The following is a 24127-nucleotide window of genomic DNA, read 5'->3' on the forward strand; positions in this document are numbered from 1 at the left end:
ACGTGAACCAACGCGTAACTATTGCCATAGTACACATTTACCACGAAAGAATGCGGACCATCAAATGTAATTAACTCGGCACTCGACAGAGAGCGCCCACTGCATGCAATTGGCGTGATATCGATATTCAACTACGTGTGCACGCTCCATACGAGAAGCAACATAACCAAACACGAATTATGCCAACTAGCACTGGCTACATGTCCATAAGTGGTACACCGCGGCGACGCAGACGATCAGATAAAGGAAATAACGTTTAAAAAGTCTTTAAAAAAATTTACACGTCAGACAACTTCGTATTTCCGTTAATTAAATAAGTGGTAATGTCCAAATAAATAATAGATTTCTACTTTAAAATAAATAGTTTCATATGGAAAAGATTTCTACACCGATACACCGCGGCGACGCAGACGATCAGATAAAGATAATAACGTTTAAAAACGTCTTTAAAAGAAAATTTACATGTCAGACAACTTCGTATTTCTGTTAATTAAATAAGTAAGTGGTAATTTCCAAATAAATATTAGATTTATACTTTAAAATACATTGTTTTATACGAAAAAGATACCTACACAAGGCGCTCAGCATCTAATAGCGGGACTAAAAACATCATCATTTAACATTTAAGCGAGAAGTTTTTTTATCCCAATTTTGTGGGCCAAAAACATAGGTGCGACGATTATGTGAGTGCGACAATTATGCGATAAAAGAGGGTACTTCTTTAGGCGCGTTATGAAAAAATTATGAGTGAAATTTTACGATGCGCGCGCATCATTGTAACACAAAATTAACAGGTTGAATCTGCCCGCTAAACCGCTCATTAAGTCTCGAAAAAAAAAGCTACCAACAAAATAGAAATATAACCTCTATTAGTCGCGCATGTTGGCACGCTCATATTTATAATATTTATCCACATGTTTCTAGTTTCTACATTCACAACACGTGTTTTAGTTTCATACAAGTGTGAATTATATATGTGCTAATAAATTATATTCAGTAGTTTAAATTGAATATTTTGATTAATATTATTTACTATTCGTAAATAATAGTAAAAAAAAATTGTGCCTTTATACTTTTTCAAGTGTTCCAATATAATTGAGGTTAGCTATCTGTATGTATTATTTATTGATATAAATTAAAATATTATTTAATATAATTAATACTAAATATTATTAAATTATTAATTTTAATATTTATTATTGGTTATTTAATATCTACAAAATAAAGAAATAAATTTAATAAAAAAATTGTGATAAAAATTAAAATTGGACATCAAATTAAAATATTAATTTTTAATAATTATTAAATTGAATAAATAATAAATATTTATTAAAATAAATAAACAAATTTAATGAAAACTTTTTGATAAAAATGAAAAGTTAATATTAAATTAAGACACTAATAAATACTTAAAAAATTAATAAACTTAAATTAAATTTTTGAATTTATCATTTTATTTATTTATTTAATATTTCAAATTTAAACTGAACTTTATTGACTGTGTTGACTGTCTTTTTCCAGCCCTTTTATTATTTTATTGTAATTAATTATTTGCATGCAATTAACAACCTATTTTTTAATGATGCCAAAGGAGTATAACTTTTCACGGGCATACATACGTACACGCACCCATTTTTTTTACTCTAACCTACAACAAGAAATCATTTAAACACATCCATTGGCTCAAATTCATACAATAATTGCAAAGTGAACTTGACACATACCTTTTAGTCACTATTGTTACCGCTGACCCAAGCTTCCTTAATTACATCGTTCACTCTTGAGGTTTTTTGAAAAATACTCAATATGTTTTCAACATTATCTTACGCTCCTTCCTTCATAGCCTACTAAAGTAGTTTCTTTTCAGTGTTCCACATTTTATAGTTCTACATTCATGTAGTCCACACAAAGGCAGAACATAAAATCACACATGTGAATAAAGAAAAATGTAACGAGTCACCAGGCACAACGCGTCGTGTGGTCGCTAGACACGACACTGACTGGCTGGCCGGTATCCAGAAATGTGTGTCGTGTCGAAGGAAACAGCTGAACCAAGGACTTGCTTGCAGGACAGAACCTCACTTCTCCAAACCCACTGCCGTGTTTCCTCTCACAACAACAGTTTGGGAGCGAGCCTCTAATGCAGTGCGCTCTTGCGCCGACAAGACACTTCCTTCTTCACAGCTACGGACACGAACACTGCAGGAGCAACTGAGCTGGTGTTGCTTTTAAAAACAAAAATGCAAAAATGCTTTGTCCAAAAAATACGATTGCAAATTTGTATGGCATATGCCAACAGCACACGAAGTAACGAGGACAGAGCTAACGGCAGTCGGCGTGTGTTAGAGAGAGAGAGTAAGCGCCCATTTACTTCCACACTGCAACCTAAGAGTGGGACGCACTATAGTGCCTACAAGTGGTACTAGCCTATCTGCAGTCCTGTTCCATGTAAAAAAAAATTAAGTAAATAAATAACATATGTAGTGATGGGTCGAGACTCGAAAAATCGAGCGAGTCGAGCCGGCGAAACTAAACTCGACTCGAAAATCGAGTTGATTAAGATCGTGTCCTCGAGTCTCGTCAAAGTTTAGTTTTTGGCTCGACTATAATGTTGCACAATTTCCAATAGTGAAGGTAGGTACTTATCCGAAACCATGCACTTTAAAATAAAATATAATGTATTATTTAGGCCTACCTAGTGGAAAACCTCTGATCCAACACTGAAAACCTTGAAAACGAAGTCGGAAGATTATTTATTTTTGATCGTGTGTAACCGCAAACATGTATCCCATCCTTCAATATGCACTTAATATTTATAACTGCAACAAAATACCTTTATTTAACTTAACTATAACGGAATTTAAAAAATGTTCTCTAGATTCAGTCATGAACAAGACCACGTTAATATTTGGGCAGCTTTGGAAGTAAATAATATTTACTACTAAACACTAGATAGCCGCCATTTTAACTCCGGGCCAATGGCCTATGTAAGTCATCATACAGCCAGGGAAAGTTGCCACTTTGGCAAATTGATATCAACAATAATTGAAATCTCCAACCAGTTTTCCATGGCCGAACGGAAAATTGAGGCTACTGAAGTTTATGTTTACACTGGAGTTTGCTTCGCCGGAGTCGTATTAATCATAAACGGTTTAGGGCCAGTTTTATGACCTCCGGCTAAAATTTAACCTCTGCTAGCTCTTATTTCGGTTTTATGACTCCCTGTTAACGTCTACCTTCCAGTTAAAGTTCCGGCTAACCTAGCGGGTGGATGAACCGGCCGCTAGCATGTTAACCGGACGCTAAGCAACAGAAAATAAAATGGCGATGTATCAGGGGGGGTTAGTTGTTGATAGTAATGATGACTATTTGAGGAATTCTATTGAATATTTGCAGGATGCGATGGAATAATGTATTACTAAATATAAAATGCTTCGCCGTATTCGACAAAGTTTTATTAAAAATTACATGGCATGAAAGTGTAGTCATGCTTTTCTATTCTCGTCGAGTGTGTATTATTATTTGACTTTAATTAATCACGAAGTACATAAACGTATGCAATGTATATAAACTTAAATGTTCCTGCTTAAGAATATGTGTAAATAAGTGAATTTTAAAACTGCAAAACGAGGGTTATTATTATTACCTATAAAATGTGTGTTTTCGTGGAAGTTGTATCTGTGAATTTTTATTCGTAATACAGTGGACATGCCGGGAATGAAATGCACTTCATACGACTTCAGACGTGGTTCTAATTCAATGAATACAATTGAATGTGAAAATAAATGTTACCCAATTATCCCTTCCCTATCTTACAAACCTTTAGGTACTTATTATCTACCTGGCACGCAAGTTCAAAACGAAAACAGCACTGGAATTATTCTGTTTCCCGTATCCAAGTTTATCCCTTGATCCTATCGGCATGACCCTTTATATGTTGGTCTTGTTTTACATTAAACTTGCTGTTTTAATTTAGAATGTTGAAAAATCCTGTACATAACTCAAAATACCTAACACATCACAATACAAACAAATTATGTCAGGTCTTGTAAAAATGTATTTCTTTCGTATACATTTTACAATCATAATTATTTCCCCAGTGAATATGTCTTAGGATCTCTCGACCTACTAAATTAAAACAGCAAGCATCCTATACCACAACTAATTCCATCAGGATCGGAATAATTTGGATACGTGATACGAAACTATTATTAGAAAAATGAAACCTACACCAGTGAAATGAAAATCGACAAGTATTTTCCCGAAACAGGGTCTATATTATTTGATTATGAAATAAATTTATGAAAGAAATAAGTGTTCTCTAGCAAAAATGTCATCCCTATTAATTTGTTTGTATAGAATTACTTCGTTAGTTTTGGCTTAACCTAACAAAATCATGAGTTTCAATACAAGAGTAAAGTTGAAAACACGCGGTTTTGAATCGTAAATTGTAATTTTATGGTTTAATACAAAGCAAGTTTGACGTCGAAGTAGTTTTTGGTTAATTTAATTACTTATATCTGTTGCAAGATAAAGTTCGCGGCATATTTCTTTACTGCAGTTGTAAACATTACGATTCACAATACAAACAAACAGCTGACTAACATTCTACCAGAAAAAAAAAACTGTCTCGCAACAAATGTTACTAAATTCCGGTTTATTTCATTACCAACACACCCATTATTACACCACACGCTTCGTTAGGTTCCGGTTAGCCAACCTCAGGCTAAGTATGGGTCATAATACACCCCTCGTTCGTTAACCGGAGGCTAGCCTAACCTGAAGGCTAGCTAACCTGAAAATTTAGCCGGAGGTCATAATACCGGCCCTTAGTATTAGTGGAATAGATATGTTTGTACGGCCTGGGACGTCAAAAAGTGACGAATAGAAATCAAAAGCAGAGATTTGGGGATTTTTTGAAAAATTTGATCATCAGACAGCTAAATGCAAGTGCTGCAAAAAATACAAGACTCAGTCATCATCAAATTCACGTCTGATTCGTCACTTGGATGTGCATTTTCACTTAAAGCGTCAGTATGAAGATTAAAAAAAAATACAAAAATCAAAATGTGTAGGGAAACCTTCAATAATTCAAAGTTTTCATATTTAATTACATATATTATATTGAGAAATATTTAACTTATATTTATTTCGCTCATCATTCTGCCACTTGAACCTCGCTAAGTTTGACTCATCTCAACAAATTTCCATAAGTTCGGCTCGAGTTCGACTCGAAGACAAATTTCTATGAGTTCGACTCGAGCTCGACTCGAAGATAAATTTCTTTGTTTAACTCGAACTCAACTCGATGCTGAAATAGGGTGACTCGACCCATCACTAAACATATGTATTCTGAAAGTTAGTAAGTTTACGGGATAACAAGGAAAATATTAGTGAAATGTCAGGGGCACATGAATGGGGCGAAGTTTCACGGAAAGAACTAGCTGGTTCAAGTTTGTTGACTTGGTGATTGAGGAAAACGTAGAGACTACGATTGGTGCACATCCAAGCTGTACACGTTGTGAGCTGAGAAAATAAGCACGCAGTAAAAAGTCATGGCAGCTGTGTCACAGGTCAGCAGGTAACAAACAGCTGTTCATGCCTGTGGCCACTTCGCGAACAGAAGAAATCAAACATTCTTGTTAACACCGCACGTTGGATGTTTGGACCGCTGTGGACTAAGAGATGTGGCAACACTGCAGCTGCGCCTGTATTTGCTCATGAGCACACGACAGAAACACCGTGAACATCTGCTCGCAATCGAAGCACACTGCTAAGACATGCATGACAAAATAAAAACCATCTCATGTTTAAATTAAGAAGTACCAATTTTTTTTATACCTAAAGTAGCAGCACACAGTTGTTTTCAGTATTAAATCCTCATTATTAATACCTGCTTTAATGAGAAAATACAATAATAGTAAAGAAATTCATTAATATTTATTGGTTTTGTTTCTTCAAGTGGGCCTCATAACGAAACTTAGCTGAACAAAAAGCACATAAAAAGGTGTTTTTTAAAAAGTATGTAAGAACATATGACCAAAGGTGGCTTTCGTATAACAAACTATAACTGCCAACCATTACTTCAATGCGGTTTGTCATCTGTGTGTTTCATAAACCAACTTCCTGAGAAAATTTTGCTGTTCGCATAGCAATATAAAAAATAGTTTCTTACTAGTGTGTATGTATACATGTATGCCTTTTCAAGTTGCCTCTGACACTTAAATATGCATTGCATACTGAACATGAAAAATGTTTCCACCAGTGTTTGTACGAATATGGCATTTCAAAAATTGTTGTCCTATAAAATTTTGCACTGCATACTGAACACAAAAAATGTTTCTCAACGTTATGAGTTAAAATAGCATTTCAAACATTGTTTTGTACTAAATTTTGCACCTGATACTGAACAGGAAAAAGAGTTCTCACCAGTGTGAGTACGCATGTGTCGTATCAAATATTGTTTTTCACTATATTTTGTACTACATTGTACAGGGAAATGGTTTTTGATCAGTATGAATGCGAATATGTTTTTTTAAGTACCTTCTGATACTAAATTTTGCACTACATATTGTACATGAAAATGGTTTTTCATAAGTATGAGTACGAATATGACTTTTTAAGTACCTTTCGACACTAAATTTTGCACTACATACTGAACATGAAAAAGGTTTCTCATCAGAATGAGTTAGAATATGCCATTTCAAAGATTTTTTTGTACTAAATTTTGCACTACATACTGAACAGGAAAAAGGTTTCTCATCAGAATGAGTTAGAATATGACATTTCAAAGATTTTTTTGTACTAAATTTTGCACTACATACTGAACAGGAAAAAGGTTTCTCACCAGTGTGAGTACGAATATGATTTCCCAAAGTGCCTTTTAACCTAAAATTTACACTACATACAGGACATGAAAATGGTTTCTCACCGGTGTGAATACGTATATGCACTATCAAAGATCGTTTTAAACTAAATTTTGCACTACATACTGAACATGAAAATGGTTTTGTGTGAATATGTATATGCACTAACAAAGATTGTTTTGTACTAAACTTTGCACTACATACTGAACAGGAAAAAGGTTTCTCACTGGTGTGAGTACGTATATGACGTTTCAAAGATTTTTTTGTACAAAATTTTGCGCTACATACTGAACAGGAAAAAGGTTTCTCACCAGTGTGAGTATGAACATGATTTTCCAAAGTTTCTTTTAAACGAAATTTTTCACTACATACTGAACATGAAAATGGTTTCTCACCGGTGTGAGTAAGTATATGACGTTTCAAAGATTGTTTTGTAATAAATTTTGCACTGCAAACTGAACACGAAAATGGTTTCCCAGTTGTGTGGGTGTGCATGTGTTGTCTGAGATAATACTTGGTATATTTTTTGTAGCAAAACAAACATGATAATAAATTACTTTTCACATTTTTAATTTGATTTTTCTGGCTGCTTTTGCAAATAAACTCTGCACTTCGTGCTGCACATAAGGGTTGTTTCCGTGGCCTGTGAACACGAATGTGTTGTTTCAAGGTGCCTCTGTTTGTAAACGTTTGCTTACAAATATAACAAGAAAAGGACCCCACCATAGACTGACTATAAACATTAGCTTCAGTTGTGCTCGTGCAATTAAAAAAGTTTACATGGGTAGTTTTGCTGATGTTCAGGATGTTTACATATTTTCTACTTAATAATACATTGTCACCCACTGAGCATGAAGAATCATTCAAACTTATATTTGTATTTTCTGATTTCAAGGGACTCCTGTTTTGTAAATCTTCTGATGACACTGGAGAAATACTGCTTTTTGAATTATCCGAGTGTTGAAACACTGGTGTAATACTGCCGCTTGGAAATCCTAGAAAAAAATTTAAAAAATCACTATAAGATTCACAAACTCAGGAGTGCATCAACCAAAACAAAAACAACATTCACTGAAGGTGTACCACATCACGAGAAGCCGTAGATGTACATCAAGTTCTGTCCCTGCACGAACACGTCTGAATATTCACCTTCGGCCAACCTCGGGATTTGTTTTATTTTTGCGCTGGAAAAATGAATTCAAATTTTAAAAGTGGTTGGTTAGGTTAGCTACTTTAAAACACTTTAAAACACTATGGACGGTTAGTTAGGTTAGTATAGTATAAAGGTTGAACTTGAAAACTTTATAGACAAGATGGAGGAACAAAATTAATGTGTTATATTTTATATTGTCACCTCAGTGTACGTGTCTTTCTTTCTCTATGAACCATAAGTTAATAATTTTTGCAGGTTTATCTTTTAGTATTAAACTTCTTTGCTCAAGTAATTAGATATTTTGTTAAGCCAATAAGAAATGTATTTTCAAGTTTCATGCGTAATATTATATAACTAAATTTTGTAAAAAAAACTCTGGTATTGGATGAAGACAGTCGAACAAAAACTATTACTCGCAAATAAAAATTTTGTTTGGAATTTTTACTGGGAAAAGAAAAACAACAATTAATATTCAAACAATCGTAGAAGCTCGACATATAATTGTGATACAGAAGAAATTGTAAATTATGGTATTTTAATTATTTAGAAGAATAGTATAAAATAATATGAGAAATTTATTCTACAGAGAATTGAAAAATATTTATTGATTTGAAGAAAATAGACAAATTATACGAAGACTATAATAATTATTCAAGCGTTCCCAATACGAAGAAAATAGGTAATTTATACGAAGAATTTCAAGAATTATTCAGGCGTTCCCAGAACGAATAAATAGAAAATCTACGGTATAATCATCAGTTCGAGTCCATCAGAACCACCGAGAGGTGTTCCCAGGACGAAGTCGTGGAACTACTGCGATGGTGTTCCCAGGATGAAGATGCGGATAATTCGATGCGGAGTTCCCAAATTAAGAAGTCAGAAACCGTACTAGATAGTTCTATTACCTTGAACTATTACTACAGGTCGGTTGTATCTTTCTTAAGGAATCTCGTATAATTCACAAACTTTTCAGAACAAACCCCGGAATATTTAAAAATCTTTAAAGTCATTTTACACACCAGTTTTCTTAATACCAGAATGTTGACGTCTCTTATCAATTGAGTTACTATTTAAATATAGTGTTTCATACAATTTATAAATCTAGCGATACCACTACGACATACCCTGCTCTACCTATTGAATAGCTATGATAATGAAAATTACTTCACTTTGTACATAATTCATTCAATAATTGAAGACATTTAATAAATAGGTGCAATGAGTTTGACTATATTTTACTGGTATGAAGTAAACCATTTATATCACGTTATTTTAATTGAATGACACTGAAAAGTAATAACCTTTGTTTTCCGTTCACTATACTAATATTGTGGCATTCATATTTAATTCAAAACATTCACACCCTTTTCTTGTTTCCTTTTAATTCATATAAATATTCAATTTATTACAACTACTTAGAAGTTGTTGGCGCCCATAAATTAACCTTAAATGATTCTTTCTTTTGATTTTATTTTATAAATTCATTAGAATGGGTCTAAGTATATTCGAGCTATTTGAAGTCAAACCACTTTATAGTAATCGATAAATGTTTTGACGGAAGTAACCCGTTTAATAGTTACATTAAAATAAACAGAGAAATATAAATATATATAAAGGAACCCAAGGTTGGCCGAAGGTGAATATTCGGGCGTGTTCGGGCAGGGACAGAATCACTAAAGGTACATAGTTTTAGGTTTTATCACGAATCAAATACACATTAGTAAATGGTCCATACTGCTATAGTTGTGAAATTCAAAACAATTCCAGTATTACAAGGGGATCGTCCATTAATCACGTGAGGCTTGAAGGGGGGGGGGGGGGGGGGTCTGGAAAAATCACGAAATATTACAAGGGGGGAGGGGTGGTGTAGAGAAATATCACGTGTATTAATTTTTTTCGCGCAATTTCTACTAAACGAAAAGCGACGCGTGACCTTGACTCGCTGTAGCCATGCAACAATATCCCCGCCCGCCGCAACATGAACCACCCGGCTCGGCTTGCCAGTCGCCAGTAAAGACTGTGATTTTGGCGCCGAATACATGCGTAAATCACATATAAGCCTTTCCTTTATTATTTTTATGCCAGTGAGAATAAACCTGCAACCTTAATGTGTGTCTGGACATTTTTATCACTGTGCTTAATTTTCCAGAATTAAATTAGATTATACCTATATTTAAAGATAATATTCAGAAATTTTAAAAATATTTTGTACCAAAAAAATACACGTGATTTATTGGGGGGGGGGGGGGGGGGGGGGGGGTTAGTCTAAAACCTCACCACAAATCACTACGGGGGAGGAGGGGTTAAAAATTTGCTAAAAAAACATCACGTGATTAATGGACGACCCCAAGGAAGATTTCACATGATACATAATAATAATAATAATAATAATAATAATAATAATAATAACAACAACAACAACAACAACAACAACAACAACAACAACAACAACAACAACAACAACAACAACAACAACAACAACAACAACAACAACAACAATACTGCAATTGGGTATCCGCCCGGTGGCAAGGAGTTCCCACCCCCAACTACTCTCACTCCTCCCCCCTCTGGAGCCTCCTTCGTAATTCCTTCCCTCCTCCCACATCCAGTGTCCTCCCCTCAAGCTCGTTCCACTCTCGCCCGTCCTCACAAGGAATACCTGCCTTCCCCTCTCTGTCCGTCTCCATTCCCTCTGAATCTTCCACTCATGATACAACCCTCTGTTCAAACTAGCTCCCAGCTTCCAACCCCCCCCCCCCCCCCCCGAATGACTTTATGGATTCTCACTAGCCGTTTTACTTTCCTCCTTTTTTGCAGCATGTCCCACCCCAGCTCCTTCATCATCACCGATGGTCTGTGAGTTTCCCCCATCCTGCCTTCGCCTTCCCTTCTCCTCCACATATTCGTCACCCATCTCGCTGCCTTGCGCTGCACCCTCTCCAACTCCTCAATTTCCTTCTCCACATAGGGGTCCCACACCGCCGCGGCATACTCCAACACTGGCCGTACCAATGTCGCGTACGCCTTTTCCTTTACATTCCTACCTGTCCCTTTCAGTGTCCTGCTAAGCAGCCCCAACCCCCTCCTGCCCTTCTTGACCTGCTTTCCCCACCCCAAGTCGCTTTAAAGGATCACTCCCAGCTTCCTGGATCACCTGTCCCTTCCAGCAGAACACTTTTCCCTCCACCCTTCTCTTCCTCGTGAACATCACCACCATTGTTTTCCCTACGTTTATACCCATTTCATTTTCTCTCGACCAGTACTCCAGTTTCTGCAAGTCCTCTGCCAGGTGCGCATTTGTTTGTCCTAAGTCACTGCAACTACACGTGTATTAAATCTTTTTATGAATAACATCTGCAAATCTACAATCATATATTGTTACATTTATTATAGGATTAAACATCCATTGCTTTAATGAACAACAGATCAGCTTGTCACCACTCACCACCTCTGGCTAGCTCAAATTAGGCGATGAGTGGAACATACAGGTTGCAGGTCACGAAGAAAGAAGAAATTTTTACACTAAGTTCGATGTATTACCTGTTTTATTTATTTATATCTATATTTCGTTCAACAGATAACACAAAAAAAAAAAAACTAAGTGTACATAAAAATAATAATACACCGAGCCATCGCCCGGCAACAGACTGCTCGGCCCGCCGCTCGAACAACGACCGCTCGGCCAGTGCTCGGACAATGACTGTATTTACAGCCTTCCTTCTATGTGCGGGCAGTGTTCTGGGCTCGCTGACGTAATTCTCAGCCAATCACGGCACATGGTAACAGAGGCTTCCACGAAATGCTTACTTCTGTTCCCTCGACGCAGCGATTTTGTCTCTTTCTCACACTCCCGTGATCGTGACTCACACGCCTAGCGTGTGAAACAAAGCCTCTGTCGTGGAAATGACGACGGAAAATCACGTCAGCATGCCTTCCCACACAAAGAAGCCAGCGAAAAAATTACTAGAAAAATAAACTTATGAATTTTAAAAATAAAAAACAATAAACCCGGAGAGTTACATTTACAATTACTTTTAAAAGGAAAAAAAACTTTACATCAAACCTGAAATTTGAAAAGAAAAAAAATTTATAACAAATTATTATTACTGGATTGTATGATGAAGGCTGTAATCTGGGTTGTTACAAGCTTGTCCTTATCACAGCTTCTTGTTTAAGCTGCTTGAATGTCTATATCTTCTTCGGTGTTTGAGATTTTCAATTAGTTATATACTTGTTTTCTACCTCGGCCTTCCTTTCCTTCTACCTACCTTCCAATGAGGTCATTCAGAATTCAAATTCTTTTGACAAAGTATCCAACCAATATACTTACTTTTGTTGAATCTGCCCGCAGAGTGTTTCTTTGCTCAGTGACATTACTTCGGACTTGTTCATTAATTTGTTTATCCGCCCACTTCATGTTCTTATTCTTTTCTATAAAACTTAATTAGTATCATGATCACACCTGGTAACAGCTGCAACAGGCCACAAGTCGTGGCCTCAACGCAGAAGTCAAGATGCGGTTTGTACTGGCCACGAGAGCCTGCGGTCTACAATCATGTTATGTTTTATTAACTCGTGTCATGTAAGAAACGCTTAGAGAAATATTTTCTTTACTTACTGTTGCTTTCTTCAGAAGAGCTGCATACAAGTTGTTTTTCAACAGAAGCTACTTCTTTACATTTCTCTTCATTATTACTCTCAGTCACCTGCGTGCAAGAACATTTCCAAACACACATGGCACTGGCTGCAAATTCACATAATATAACCCTTAAGTGTTGGAATGAATTTATATATTTAAATCATATAATTAGGGTTTGAGGAGGGCATAAAAAAACCCAGAAAAGTCAATATTAAATCAATATTAATATTAAAAACTAAAAAAAAAATAGTTTTTTTTATTATGATATGCTTATATTGCTTTCAGCAGTGGGCAGACCTGCAAAAGACAGTAATACAATGAACAATGAGGTAGACTTCTTATTTATACCTGTGTATGCATGTATTGTGTGTGTGTGTGTGTGTGTATGTATGTATGTATGTATGTATATATATATATATATATATATGTATGTATGTATATATATATATATATATATATACACACACACACATATATATACATACATATATATATATGTGTATATATATGTATGTATATGTATATATATATGTGTGTGTATATATGTGTGTGTGTGTGTATAAAATTATAGTCTACGAGAAATTTGTGGGCTCAAGCAAACAAGGGGAAAAAAATTACAGTCTGCGATAAATTTGTGTGGGAGCTGAAGAACATAAAAAGCCAGGCTTTGACTGCGTTTTTCAAAGCACCAACGATGGCTGCAGTTTTGACATGGAATGTCGCATGTGAAAGCAAACATTACAAAAAATAAAAAAAATTATGCTGGGTCACAGTTGCGTCGAAACAGACACGTGGGGCAGAGGGAGGTGCGGATGGGAAGGGAGACCCGTCACCATCACTACCTGGCCCACACGCTCTCACTCACACAGGCTAGTTCATTTTCAAATATCCCCTCCTCCAGCAGAATGCCAGCCCTGCAAGTGTTCACTCGCCAACCACCGGGCAGACGAGCACAACGCCATTCGCACACTGCTCAGATGTACTAACTAAACAATTTATAACATGCTTATTAAAAACCAACCCAGGAGAGTTGTTTACACGCATACTCGAGAGACACCGCGATTATAATTTTTATTTTCACCCGAAGTTGTAACTTCACGTGAGGAACGTACTACACTTTTTAAAACTATAAAATCAGCACAAAACACGCGCCTACGGTGACATGGTGGCCCGTGCTGCACCTAGCCAGACACGGCACACACGGACGAGCACTGCCCACAAGGAACACACACCGCGCAGGTAGACGGTACACATTCCAAGCCTGGTACACATCTTTCAAGTTGGGACTGGACGGCAGTTTTACTGTAAATAACACCGAGCATCTGGATTATGTTTAACTGAACGAAGTACATACTACAACCACTGCAAATTTTGTGACGTAGCAAAACTATTTCTTTGAAATAATTAGGGGTAAAAACCTTTATTTTCCACACATTTTTTGAGACGTGTTACTGCCTCCAATTAAGTCAATGAAATACTTTTGCTACGTTGATAAAATTTGAGGTAGTTGTAGAAGTTTGCATCAGAAGCATTGCTCAGCCCCAACTTGCGAGACGTACACCGGCCGAGAAGACTTGTGACCGTGAGTCACGCAGAGGCTGGAAGTTTACTTTGTCGTGAAGGACCTGCACACTACTTGTTGGTTTTATCAATACGTAAACACAGTACAGAGAAATACATAACGGAAAAAAATATATAAATAAATAAATTTAAATATCATAAAACAATTTTTTTTAAATTAACACACTCGAGACGGATTGACTTTGTGACTAACATACAGTTACAGCAGAACATTATATTCAGAAAGAGCACCTTTAAAAAAAAAATATTATTACAGGTTTTAATATTATGGCATGTTGGAAAGTGTTTCTCGACTGAACTGAGGCTGTAAACAAGATCCATAGCACATTTCCAGTATACAATGCAGGAAAATTTTGACTAATTACTAGCACAAAATATGTCTCTTACCTCTGGTTTGAAAATAGGAAATGTGATGTCACAAGGCTCCATGGAGGAATCAGAGTCTAGAATGATAACGCTTGCATTGCTGTTGTCTTCACTGCTGTCATCATCTTGCTGAAGGTCATCCTTCTGACCATCATTCTCTTCATTATGACAACTACCACTCTGAAAATTCAAAGTGACCATTGCATTCACACACATACACACTGGGATATGATTGCAAGCCAACACTCAAAGAGACTAAAGCAGAGAAAACAGCACATACTGTAGTAGCTTGGCTTCTGGGTTGTAGCTGCGTCCTCGGCGAATAATTCACTGATGTTTGGGTCGACACTGCAGTCGCCATCATCAGGGAGCAGTTACCTACTCAAGTAGGCTACAACCCAGAAGCCAAGCTACTTCAGACAATGGCCATGAAAGCCTGCGAACATTATTAGCACATACTGTAATAAGCACATGTGTGAAATGAGTGAATGGCTATGTAAATGCACAAGACCATGAAATATAAATGTACGTAACGTAGCTATTGAAGCCACAGGAAGACTAGATTGCTCGTAAAGCGTACTTACACCAGTCTAATATCTCTAAATTGTCATCTAAGAAAACATACTACTAGGCCTATAGTCAGTTCAGTTTTAATCACAACCAAGTAGAAATATTTTGCACATGCATGTTTTAATTTAATCAGGTCACATTTTTGTGTATTTAACAACAGACTGATCACTCAAACAACATTTTTAAGTACAAGCATCAACGTTGACATCTGTTTGGCTGGAACTTTCTGTTTCCATTACCCTCCCAGAGAAAACTGCGCATTTATAAAAATTGACTGAAAACAGTCAAAGAACCGCATAAGCTTACACAAAATACCCCATAGCAGTGACCATAGAAGCTTCCAGGAACCGTCCAAGGAAAACTCCATCGTGGCACACCAGTTATAGTCATGACCACACGCAGTGTCTCGTGTGGACCCGGGGCTATCGGAGGCTCAAGTAAAAACTTACATCCACTTCAAGTGCGGGAGATAATTTTCAATAGATTTTATTGAGAATGTATGAGTTGTTTAGATAATTTTTCAGACACTTTAATAACTATAGGAGGATTTTTATTTTGTATCCCATGAATCTTAGGTCCTCAGCTCAGTTGATCACAGAAAAAAAAAAACCCTTGACAAGTTATAGATGTAGTTATGGAAACTTACAGATGAGAATGTGGTTGTAAACATAATACCTACAGTAAAATAAAATCAAGTGGAATTGCACATACTGGTTATGTTACTGTTTGCATATTTGCAGAAGTTGACTTGATACAAATCATGTTATTGAAAAGTGCCAAAATTTTACTCCTTCCACTTATTAATACATTATCATGGCAGTGTACAATAATTAGTAACACAATAGGCCTATCAAAACTATGAAATTTTACAATACTGTACCTAAGTACATACAATTTGAACATCTGATTAAAAAGATAAAAACGTAGAAAATTCTCATAAAATCTGCAGCTGCACTTGGTACAGAAACTCTCATTAAGTATTCACCTCTGTCTAACCAAATGTTTTTCCCCAGTGTTGGTTTGATAGAGTTCCAGACTTCACTTGGCCCGAACTATCGAGGTCCAGAAATGCGAGAAAGACAACTGCCTGGCTGTGGTCGCGTTGTCTGTACATTGACGTCCAACAAGAGCAGACACAGCTTCCTTCCCTGTGGCTCGCTCTGCGTACTTACAAACGGGAAAAATGGCGGATACTGCCAATGTCCAATGGGTTTTAGAGGTACTCATGCTTTCCCCACCAATGCCTCAGTCCTCGTCACCTTCCGAGGATTGCAACACGCAACTACTCATGTCGTATTCACTGGCAAATGACAAGTGTAAAACTGGCACTTCACTAGGTGTAGGTCTGTCATTAACTCAGAGCTCCGAAACGTATGTAACCAATACAGAAGCAGCATAAGTTTATACTGTCGCCGAATCCACAAGCGAAATTTTTCAGTCCCCAGTTAATAAGAATGTTTGTGTAATGGTATGTTTGAAATAGAGGGTGTGTTTTTTTTTTTTTTAAAGAACTGAAGATGATACATAAAAACTGAACTGGTCACAAGATATCACTGGATGCTACCATGTCATGATCACAAAATGACAAGAGTTACAACTTACATTCAGTTCATTTCTTTGTTTTATTGCTTCGTTAATAGTTCTACTAGGTTCCTGCAGCCATTTCTGTAGCCTAATACTCCAGCATTCGTTACCAAAATCGTCTTCACTCCACCAATCCATTATCTGAAATGTAGAGAAATTATAAGCAGCTTTAATAGTACCTGTATTTAATTTTACATGTATTTAGTTAAAAGATATATTTAAAATTAATCTAACTTTAACTACATCAAAATACAAATTTAATGTAGGTACACAAATGCATTAGCCAAAGTCTTCTTTAGCATGTTCGGCTATCCATTCCTACCTGCTTAAACTAAAAAGCTGCAGGAGAAATACTACAGCATATTTGGGAAATTTAATGGCAGTTATTCGTTCATGATTCTATCAACAGACAAACAAGTACCACTAAAAAGCTCAAACTGGGCTTAGTTAAAAAGCATTTATTATTAGCATTTATGTGACAACTTGATAGAGGTTTTTTTTGTTTTGAATAGCAAAACAATTTCACAACAATATGTTGTACTACTTACATTTCACCCACAACCAGTGGCGTAGCAAGCGGGTAGCAGGGATGGCCCCCGCCAGGGGCACTGTGGCAGGGGGGGGGGGGGGGCGCCGCGGCGACGGTTTTGCTAATCCTCAGAGTATAGGTATCACCTGATTTCGATAATAAGAACAATGAAAAAATTACTCAAAAACATAGACTAACATAAAATAACAATTAAAACATTAAATTACTACACTAGCTAGTCTTAAACTAGGCTACAAGTTGAAAGTAGAAAGATTTGTAGCATTTCTACAAGTGTGGAAAACAAAGGAACTGCGTGTCGTTATAGCGTAATTCCATGAAGTTGGATGACGGATGAGTCATGCCCCGAAGCCCTTTGTTTGGTCATGTCAGTTACATTATAAATACTTTAAAATAAACAATCATTTAAATTAATTCACATTATTTTTAATGTCGGCTTAGTTTGAAGTATTAATAATGTAACTGACCTGACCTAATCGACCATTTTATTAATTACGCATTCACGAACACACGGCAAAATAACAAAATTGTCTACGGTCGAATGGTTGCACAGGTCATGTATTGCAAAATTAAAAAATTATATATCTCCTAAAGTATTTGGAATTTCTTATCTCCATCGGTTGTTTTGATAAGAGGAAGTGAAAGAGCATAGAATAAAAGTATTTTCGGAATTTTTAGCATTTTTTTCCCGCAAATACCGCTACTCTACATATTTACCAAACTAAATATTAACTAACTGTAAAATTATGTTGGGCACAACAGATACCAAGAGTTCAATTAATTTGAAATAAAAAAAAATTGGTTGTCCGTAAAGTCGGTTTACGGACGATAGTTTAACGTGACGTCATAAAACATTGATGAAATGATTGCATACTTTTATGAATAAAATTGAATAATTTTTATTGAATATCACTATTTTGTATGGATACAAAGAAGGAGTGAAATGAAATCTACAATTTAATTGATATGATTAATTTTATTTGCACTCATTAATTCAAATATGTTTATTACTTTAACGAAGAGATTATTTTAACTATAACTTTTATACTTGTTTGCTATTTAACTTCTTCCAATCAAGGATGATGTGAAGGAAAATGGCTTACCCAACACCAAGATGTCAAAAATAATATATTTGCGCCACGGACTCTGCAGCAATGCATGAAAACAGAAACGCCACGGACTCGGTCGCAGTGCTAGGAGGTTCAGGTTATCAAAGAGCAATATAAAATGAGCGTAACGGGACACAGCGAAACGGGACACTTTTTCGTGCGTGCAGCCGGCGTTCATAGATTTATTAGACGTCACGTCAAAAATATAACACAGCCGACAATAAAATTCATGTGAGTGACGCGCCGTAACAAATAAATCGATCTGCACGCACGCTGCACCTGCTTACGACACTAGTACTTTATTTACTCTATGCTTACGACAACGAAGGAAGAAGATACGGACAGACAACCCTCCCCTCCCCAACCACCTATCGCTGATCACATCATATGTCACCTCTCGTCTTGCACACAGCCACCGACAAAGGATGAACAGTAGGAACTCACGTAATTTTTTTTTTACTTATTACTTGCGCAACAATATCCAAATAACAAAAATAAAACATTAAAATTTGAAACGTTAAAAACTCACCTAAGTTAAAGGCGGGTACAATTCCTTTGCTATTAGTAGAAAATGATGTAGTCGTTCACTTACGCCGCGGGAAAAAAAAAAAAAAAATGATACTCGTAAACAAGAAATTATGACCGCATGAATGCACAGGTATTGTGCTGAAAATTTAAAAATTCGATATCTCCTAAAGTATTTGGAATTTATTATCTCCGCCGGGTTTAATGAAAAGAGGAAGTTAAAGAGCATAGAATAAAAGTATTTTCGGAATTTTTAATTTTTTTTTAAGAAATATCGCCTAATTATGAAAATTAAAAAATTCGACATCTCCTAAAGTATTTGGAATTTCTTATCTCCGCCTGTTGTTTTGAAAAGAGGAAGTGAAAGAGCATATAATAAAAGTATTTTCAGATTTTTAGAATTTTTTTTTTCGCAAATATCGCTACTCTATGTATTTACCTAAATTTTAATTTTAGTAATAAACGTAATAATATTCCAGATAATAATATTTTTTTGTGTTTGTAATTTTATTATTTTTTATATGAGAGCTAACCCATGTATTTAGATGGTAAATAAATAATTATTACAGAGGGGCACATTACACTAATTACAATAAACAAATTATTTATACTTAATTCAAATAATTTTAATGATATATTAATCAAACTACACACATTCATATATTTTTATATAATTAATTGTAATTGTTGTCTGTATAGAAAATGTAGTAAACGTATGTATGGAGTATGGGTTTGTCATCATTTAAAATTAAATATTTTTTTATGCTTCAAACACAAAGTTAGATTGTATACGGAACTGAATTGTAGCTCTCTCTCATCCGTTTGCAAGATATTAAAAAAAGTAAACGAGAATATCTCTAGATGGCAATATTTTCTAAAAAAAAAATATTTACGTAATGAATAGGAGACGTTAATAAAATAATAAATTATAGACGGTAAATACATAAGAAATTAATAAGAGTAAACGCGAAACACTGTGTTACTAAAATGTGAAGAAAGTTTTATAAAGGATAAGTTTAATATTATTTTCATGTTAAATGGAAAAAAGAATATTTTCATTCAAAAATATAATAATATTATCCTAACATTACAAACAGCTTAGTAAATAAATTTACAGTTACATTATCTTATCTTAGCTGGAGAACACGTCAGGCGCAGGCAGTGCTGTCAGTCAGACGGAAGCAGCCAGGCGACTGTGTTGGTTCACCCTTCACCGTCTGTGCGTGCCCCGTATATCTCAAAACACATTTTCAAAATGGCTGCCAGTGTATTTTTTTTTTATTTTTACACTGCAAGCCTTTTCGCCGCAGCGCGTCGCGTCTGGTTATTTTTAAACTTACCACCCCTCCACCCCTCCAGATGGATGTCACCCTAGAACGTGCATCTCGGCACTTAACAGTTTTAACTCAAACACAATGATCAGGCTAGTTTTCAAATAATATATAGAAATTCGATTATATACAGTTTTATTTGACAGACATTCTTCAAACCACCCCTCATACAATAATTAGTTAATAAAAAAATCAAATACACACAAAAAAATAATTACACATATATATTTACGTAGAATGCTGTGATACTAGACCACACTTACGTGTGTTTTAAATTAGAAATAAATATTATATATGACTTTTTTTCCACAAACGACGTATTAAATGAACAAAAAAAAGTTACGTGGAATTTACACAAGTAATAAGACTTACAGTTTGTTTAACATTTCGATGAGTACAGTACATAGGGCTATTTTGGCATTGTTTAGGTCTCTTTCGTGCTGGTTCTGCTGAACGTTGTGATCACCATCTTGACTGTCGGGTCCCAGATGGCTGAGGTCTCGGGCTCGAGTCTTGCGCGGTGCATACGTTGCGGGGTCTCTCCGCTGACATTTCTTGCGCGCTGGTTTCGCAGGCTCGATGATTGCTGATGCACAGTCGGGTGAATGCAGTTCTGGCAATTTCAAGGCGTGATTGTAGACTTCGTCGACACTGCAAGGTAATGGGGTGTCTTTTCGCATGTAATTAACTGCACAACGTCCGTACGAATTGCACTGAATAACTTCCAGGGGTAGATCGTTAGTGTCCGGGTTTATAATCTGAACAGTGTGCAAGTGACCATCACAACTCTCAACATAGTTCTTCAGGATGCCATTATTCCAGATTGAGTACTCCACCATAGATACACCACGAGACAGGTTTTCATACTGGTTACCTGGATTAAACGGCATGTTTACTCGACCGAGGCTCAGTCCACACTGAGCTGAGACTCTGATTGTCTTTTAGCAATTATACGTATGAATTCCATAAATAAACTTGCAATGTATTCACAGAGGGTGTCACAACACGTAAGAGTGTTACAACACGTAGGAGTGTTACAACACGTAGGAGTGTTACAACACGCTGACTCACACGTTGACTTACAACAGTTCATTCTTTTTTTCTTTTTTTTTATAGTTTACGTTTCGTCGATAGCTTGAAGCCGACATATGGCACAAGAGGAATGCTTTAGAAACTGAAAAGTTTGACTCTTTTACAGTGGCGAGGCGTGGGTTGATTGCACGTGTAAGCAATGCATTAAACCATTTTAACTTAAATTACTAAAACATTACAAACTTACTACTAGGAGACAGTTCAGAAAACTAATGTGCATAAGGAATAGAGAATTTTGTTTTAGTAAAAATTTTATAATGTTTATTTACTCATTTATCACGAGTGGATGTAAATCCCTGCCTTAGTAGATGTAAACTCACCCTCAGATTTGATGAGCCTAGTGGTGACTCGCTCCGCCAAGATGGACGACGCTCATCAACTTAATTCTCTGCATCATGAAAGGAAAGCTGTGCACTAATTGTTTTTGTTCTAAAAATACCAAACATTACCCAAGTGTTCAGTCATTACTTATACATAAGTTGAATTTGATGGCTCTTCTTCGCAAACATGTTCATAACATCGTAAAACGAATTATTTTTTGTTAGGACTTGCAATAACTTTTTTCTATTGATAACAAAGACAATGCTGAGACCCGCGATTACCCTTGAAAGTTACGGAGATATGTTTTTATTCTCTTAGGGCAGAGAAGGATCGTTCTGCAGATGAACTAGTGGCCGGAATCGTCAACACCAAACAAATAAGTTTCCATGCTTCGGGAAGAGTTTCGTGCAAATCATTCAAGTACAAATATTTATGTAACTCGGCCACGCTGTTCTTGTGAAATTCTTTTGAAGAATAAACCACGGAAAGTTCGCTTCTCAGTCTGGCAAAATCGAAGAATTGTCCATAAGAAAATTTTAAGGACTGGAATAGTTTTTCGGGAAATAATCGTGAATAAACAGAAAACTCAATGAAATTGAGCAAACCAATGAAGAAGAGACTACCAATATCACCAAATCTTTAACTTATTTTTTCTTTAATTATGTCTATGATTTCAAAATATAATCGTCTATAACAAGTCTTCTTGTCATCCGAAATGTTATCTATCCGTTGTCTTTTTTTGGGCTGACTATCTTCTGTCAAGCTACCAAATTGATCCTCAATTTTGCACCAGAAATCATCGAAACTGTCACGTAGTTTCTCAAGATATTGCTGAAATTGTTCTACCCTTTCAATGCATTTTTAACACCACATAAAATAAAGATTTTTCTAAACCTTGTTCCTAATGCGTTTATAATATCTCGCACTTTAACCACGTTTCAATTATTGATAATCGCTGTACGTTACATGATTAAAACAAGAAAGTTGTTGTCAGGACAATCATGCGCTAAGATCGTCGTGGAGGAGAGTTTCCCCTTTCCCCGTTTCGATAAGCGAAGTGGTGTCTGAATTTCCAGTCGGCTGATAGTGGCTGCAAGCAGGAAACAATCTGCTTACAGCGTGCACGGCTGGGTTGTCAACTTACAGGCGGATGGTAACGAGATGCCCAGCTGAGCGTACCTCCGCCCTCCCTCTGGCACGCACATTCGAGGGAGGGGGTGACGGTCTGCCCAATAAGAGCTCACAGCCGCCTGTATTCAAGAGGAGAAGTGCTAACAGAGGGGTGTCCACGACGGGGAAACTAGCCATTTTTCACGCGCCGCAGAGGGAAAGAGGGAGTAGGCAGCTAGTAGTAGAGGCGTCAATGAGGCGGTATGATAACAGACTGTGTGTTAGCTATTCAAGCGTTCATCGTTGATAGATGCCACTTCAGAATGCATTACCACATGTGTAGGACATTTTCAAACTGTAAGCACTGCTTACAATGCTTACGTAGAATATTCGCCCCTGCTCTTTTATTACTTTTGCACGGTAAATAGGACAATGATCGGTTCCGGTACAGCGCTCTATAAAAGTTTCATCATTTTTAACCCTAGATGTCCTAAGTTCATGAACGGTTGTTGGATGTTTAGCCAGCGGATGGCATAAGTGCACGTAACAGTTCTTATCTTCACAGTGAAACGATGTTAACAGTCTCATGCTAGTATATGGGAATGATTTATCCCAGCACATGCGATAATGGATATTATCGCGACACGATTCAAAGTATACAGGCAGACGTTCACAATCTGTCGTAATATCTAACACGGTATTCGACACAGTGCAGGCTAGAATGCACGTAAAGGTATCTAGTTTCTTGACAGTCGTACATTATCTGCGGTAAAGTGTCAGTTAACCTAGGATCTGCTATTCTGTGTTTCTTCGCTTTTTCTCGCCATCGGCGCGAAGCTAAAGAAATAGGAATGTCATAGAAGTTTCGGACGCTTTGATTATCACTAAAAACCATCATCTTAACATTGTTCTGGGTTCGTTGTCTAAATAACGAACATCCTCGAACAGCGGCATGGGAACGTCCAGATGTTCACCGGAAGCAAGTCTTAAGGCTGCGGGATACGGCCCGCGGATGTTTCTAGCCTTGTCCCTCTTGGTCTTGATGGGGTCCCTACCCCAGACGGGGTGGAAACATGGCGGACGTCACTCACCGGAGCTGTTACTGGCGAAGACGGGCGGGACCACAGGTCGGCGGCCGTCCTCCTCCTCGTCGTCGGAGCCGACCGCTGTTGGGATGTCGCAGACGTCCGGGGTGCACGGCACACTCCACGAGTGGTTGCCCCCGTCGAGGAATGTTGAATGTGTGAAAGCTTCACACGATCCACTCCAGGCAACCACCGAATGGGGTGAGACAGGTGTGTGTGGTAGACTCCTGCAGCGCAGATGTTCACGT

General features: G+C 36.7%; 1 protein-coding gene across 3 annotated transcripts; it reads right to left on the reverse strand.

The window, feature by feature from the left end:
• Positions 1-1456: 1456 nt before the first annotated feature.
• On the reverse strand, positions 1457-20148 carry LOC134537315 (gastrula zinc finger protein XlCGF57.1-like). Of its 3 annotated transcripts, none has more exons than XM_063377614.1 (6): positions 20062-20148; positions 17308-17434; positions 16778-16900; positions 14627-14785; positions 12638-12725; positions 1457-7861 (listed from the first exon to the last, which is right to left on the reverse strand). In XM_063377614.1, the coding sequence occupies exons 3-6, from the start codon at positions 16895-16897 to the stop codon at positions 6483-6485; spliced, it is 1746 nt and encodes a 581-aa protein (XP_063233684.1). In that variant the 5' UTR covers positions 16898-16900; positions 17308-17434; positions 20062-20148; the 3' UTR covers positions 1457-6482. The 3 variants fall into 3 exon arrangements, with proteins under 3 accessions (XP_063233684.1, XP_063233685.1, XP_063233686.1); XM_063377615.1 differs by lacking the exon at positions 20062-20148 and adding an exon at positions 18410-18708; XM_063377616.1 differs by lacking the exon at positions 20062-20148 and adding an exon at positions 17774-18393.
• Positions 20149-24127: the final 3979 nt, after the last annotated feature.

The sequence above is a fragment of the Bacillus rossius genome, chromosome 12 (genome assembly GCF_032445375.1).
Source record: "Bacillus rossius redtenbacheri isolate Brsri chromosome 12, Brsri_v3, whole genome shotgun sequence".
Taxonomy (NCBI): Eukaryota; Metazoa; Arthropoda; class Insecta; order Phasmatodea; family Bacillidae; genus Bacillus; species Bacillus rossius.

Excerpts from the sequence above, each read along its gene's own strand:
- LOC134537315 (XM_063377614.1), bottom strand. The coding sequence starts at position 16,897 with ATGGATTGGTGGAGTGAAGACGATTTTGGTAACGAATGCTGGAGTATT. Across the intron at positions 14,786-16,777 it reads AACAAAGAAATGAACTGAAT|AGTGGTAGTTGTCATAATGA; the intron begins GTAAGTTGTAAC and ends TTGAATTTTCAG. Across the intron at positions 12,726-14,626 it reads TTCCTATTTTCAAACCAGAG|GTGACTGAGAGTAATAATGA; the intron begins GTAAGAGACATA and ends TCTTGCACGCAG.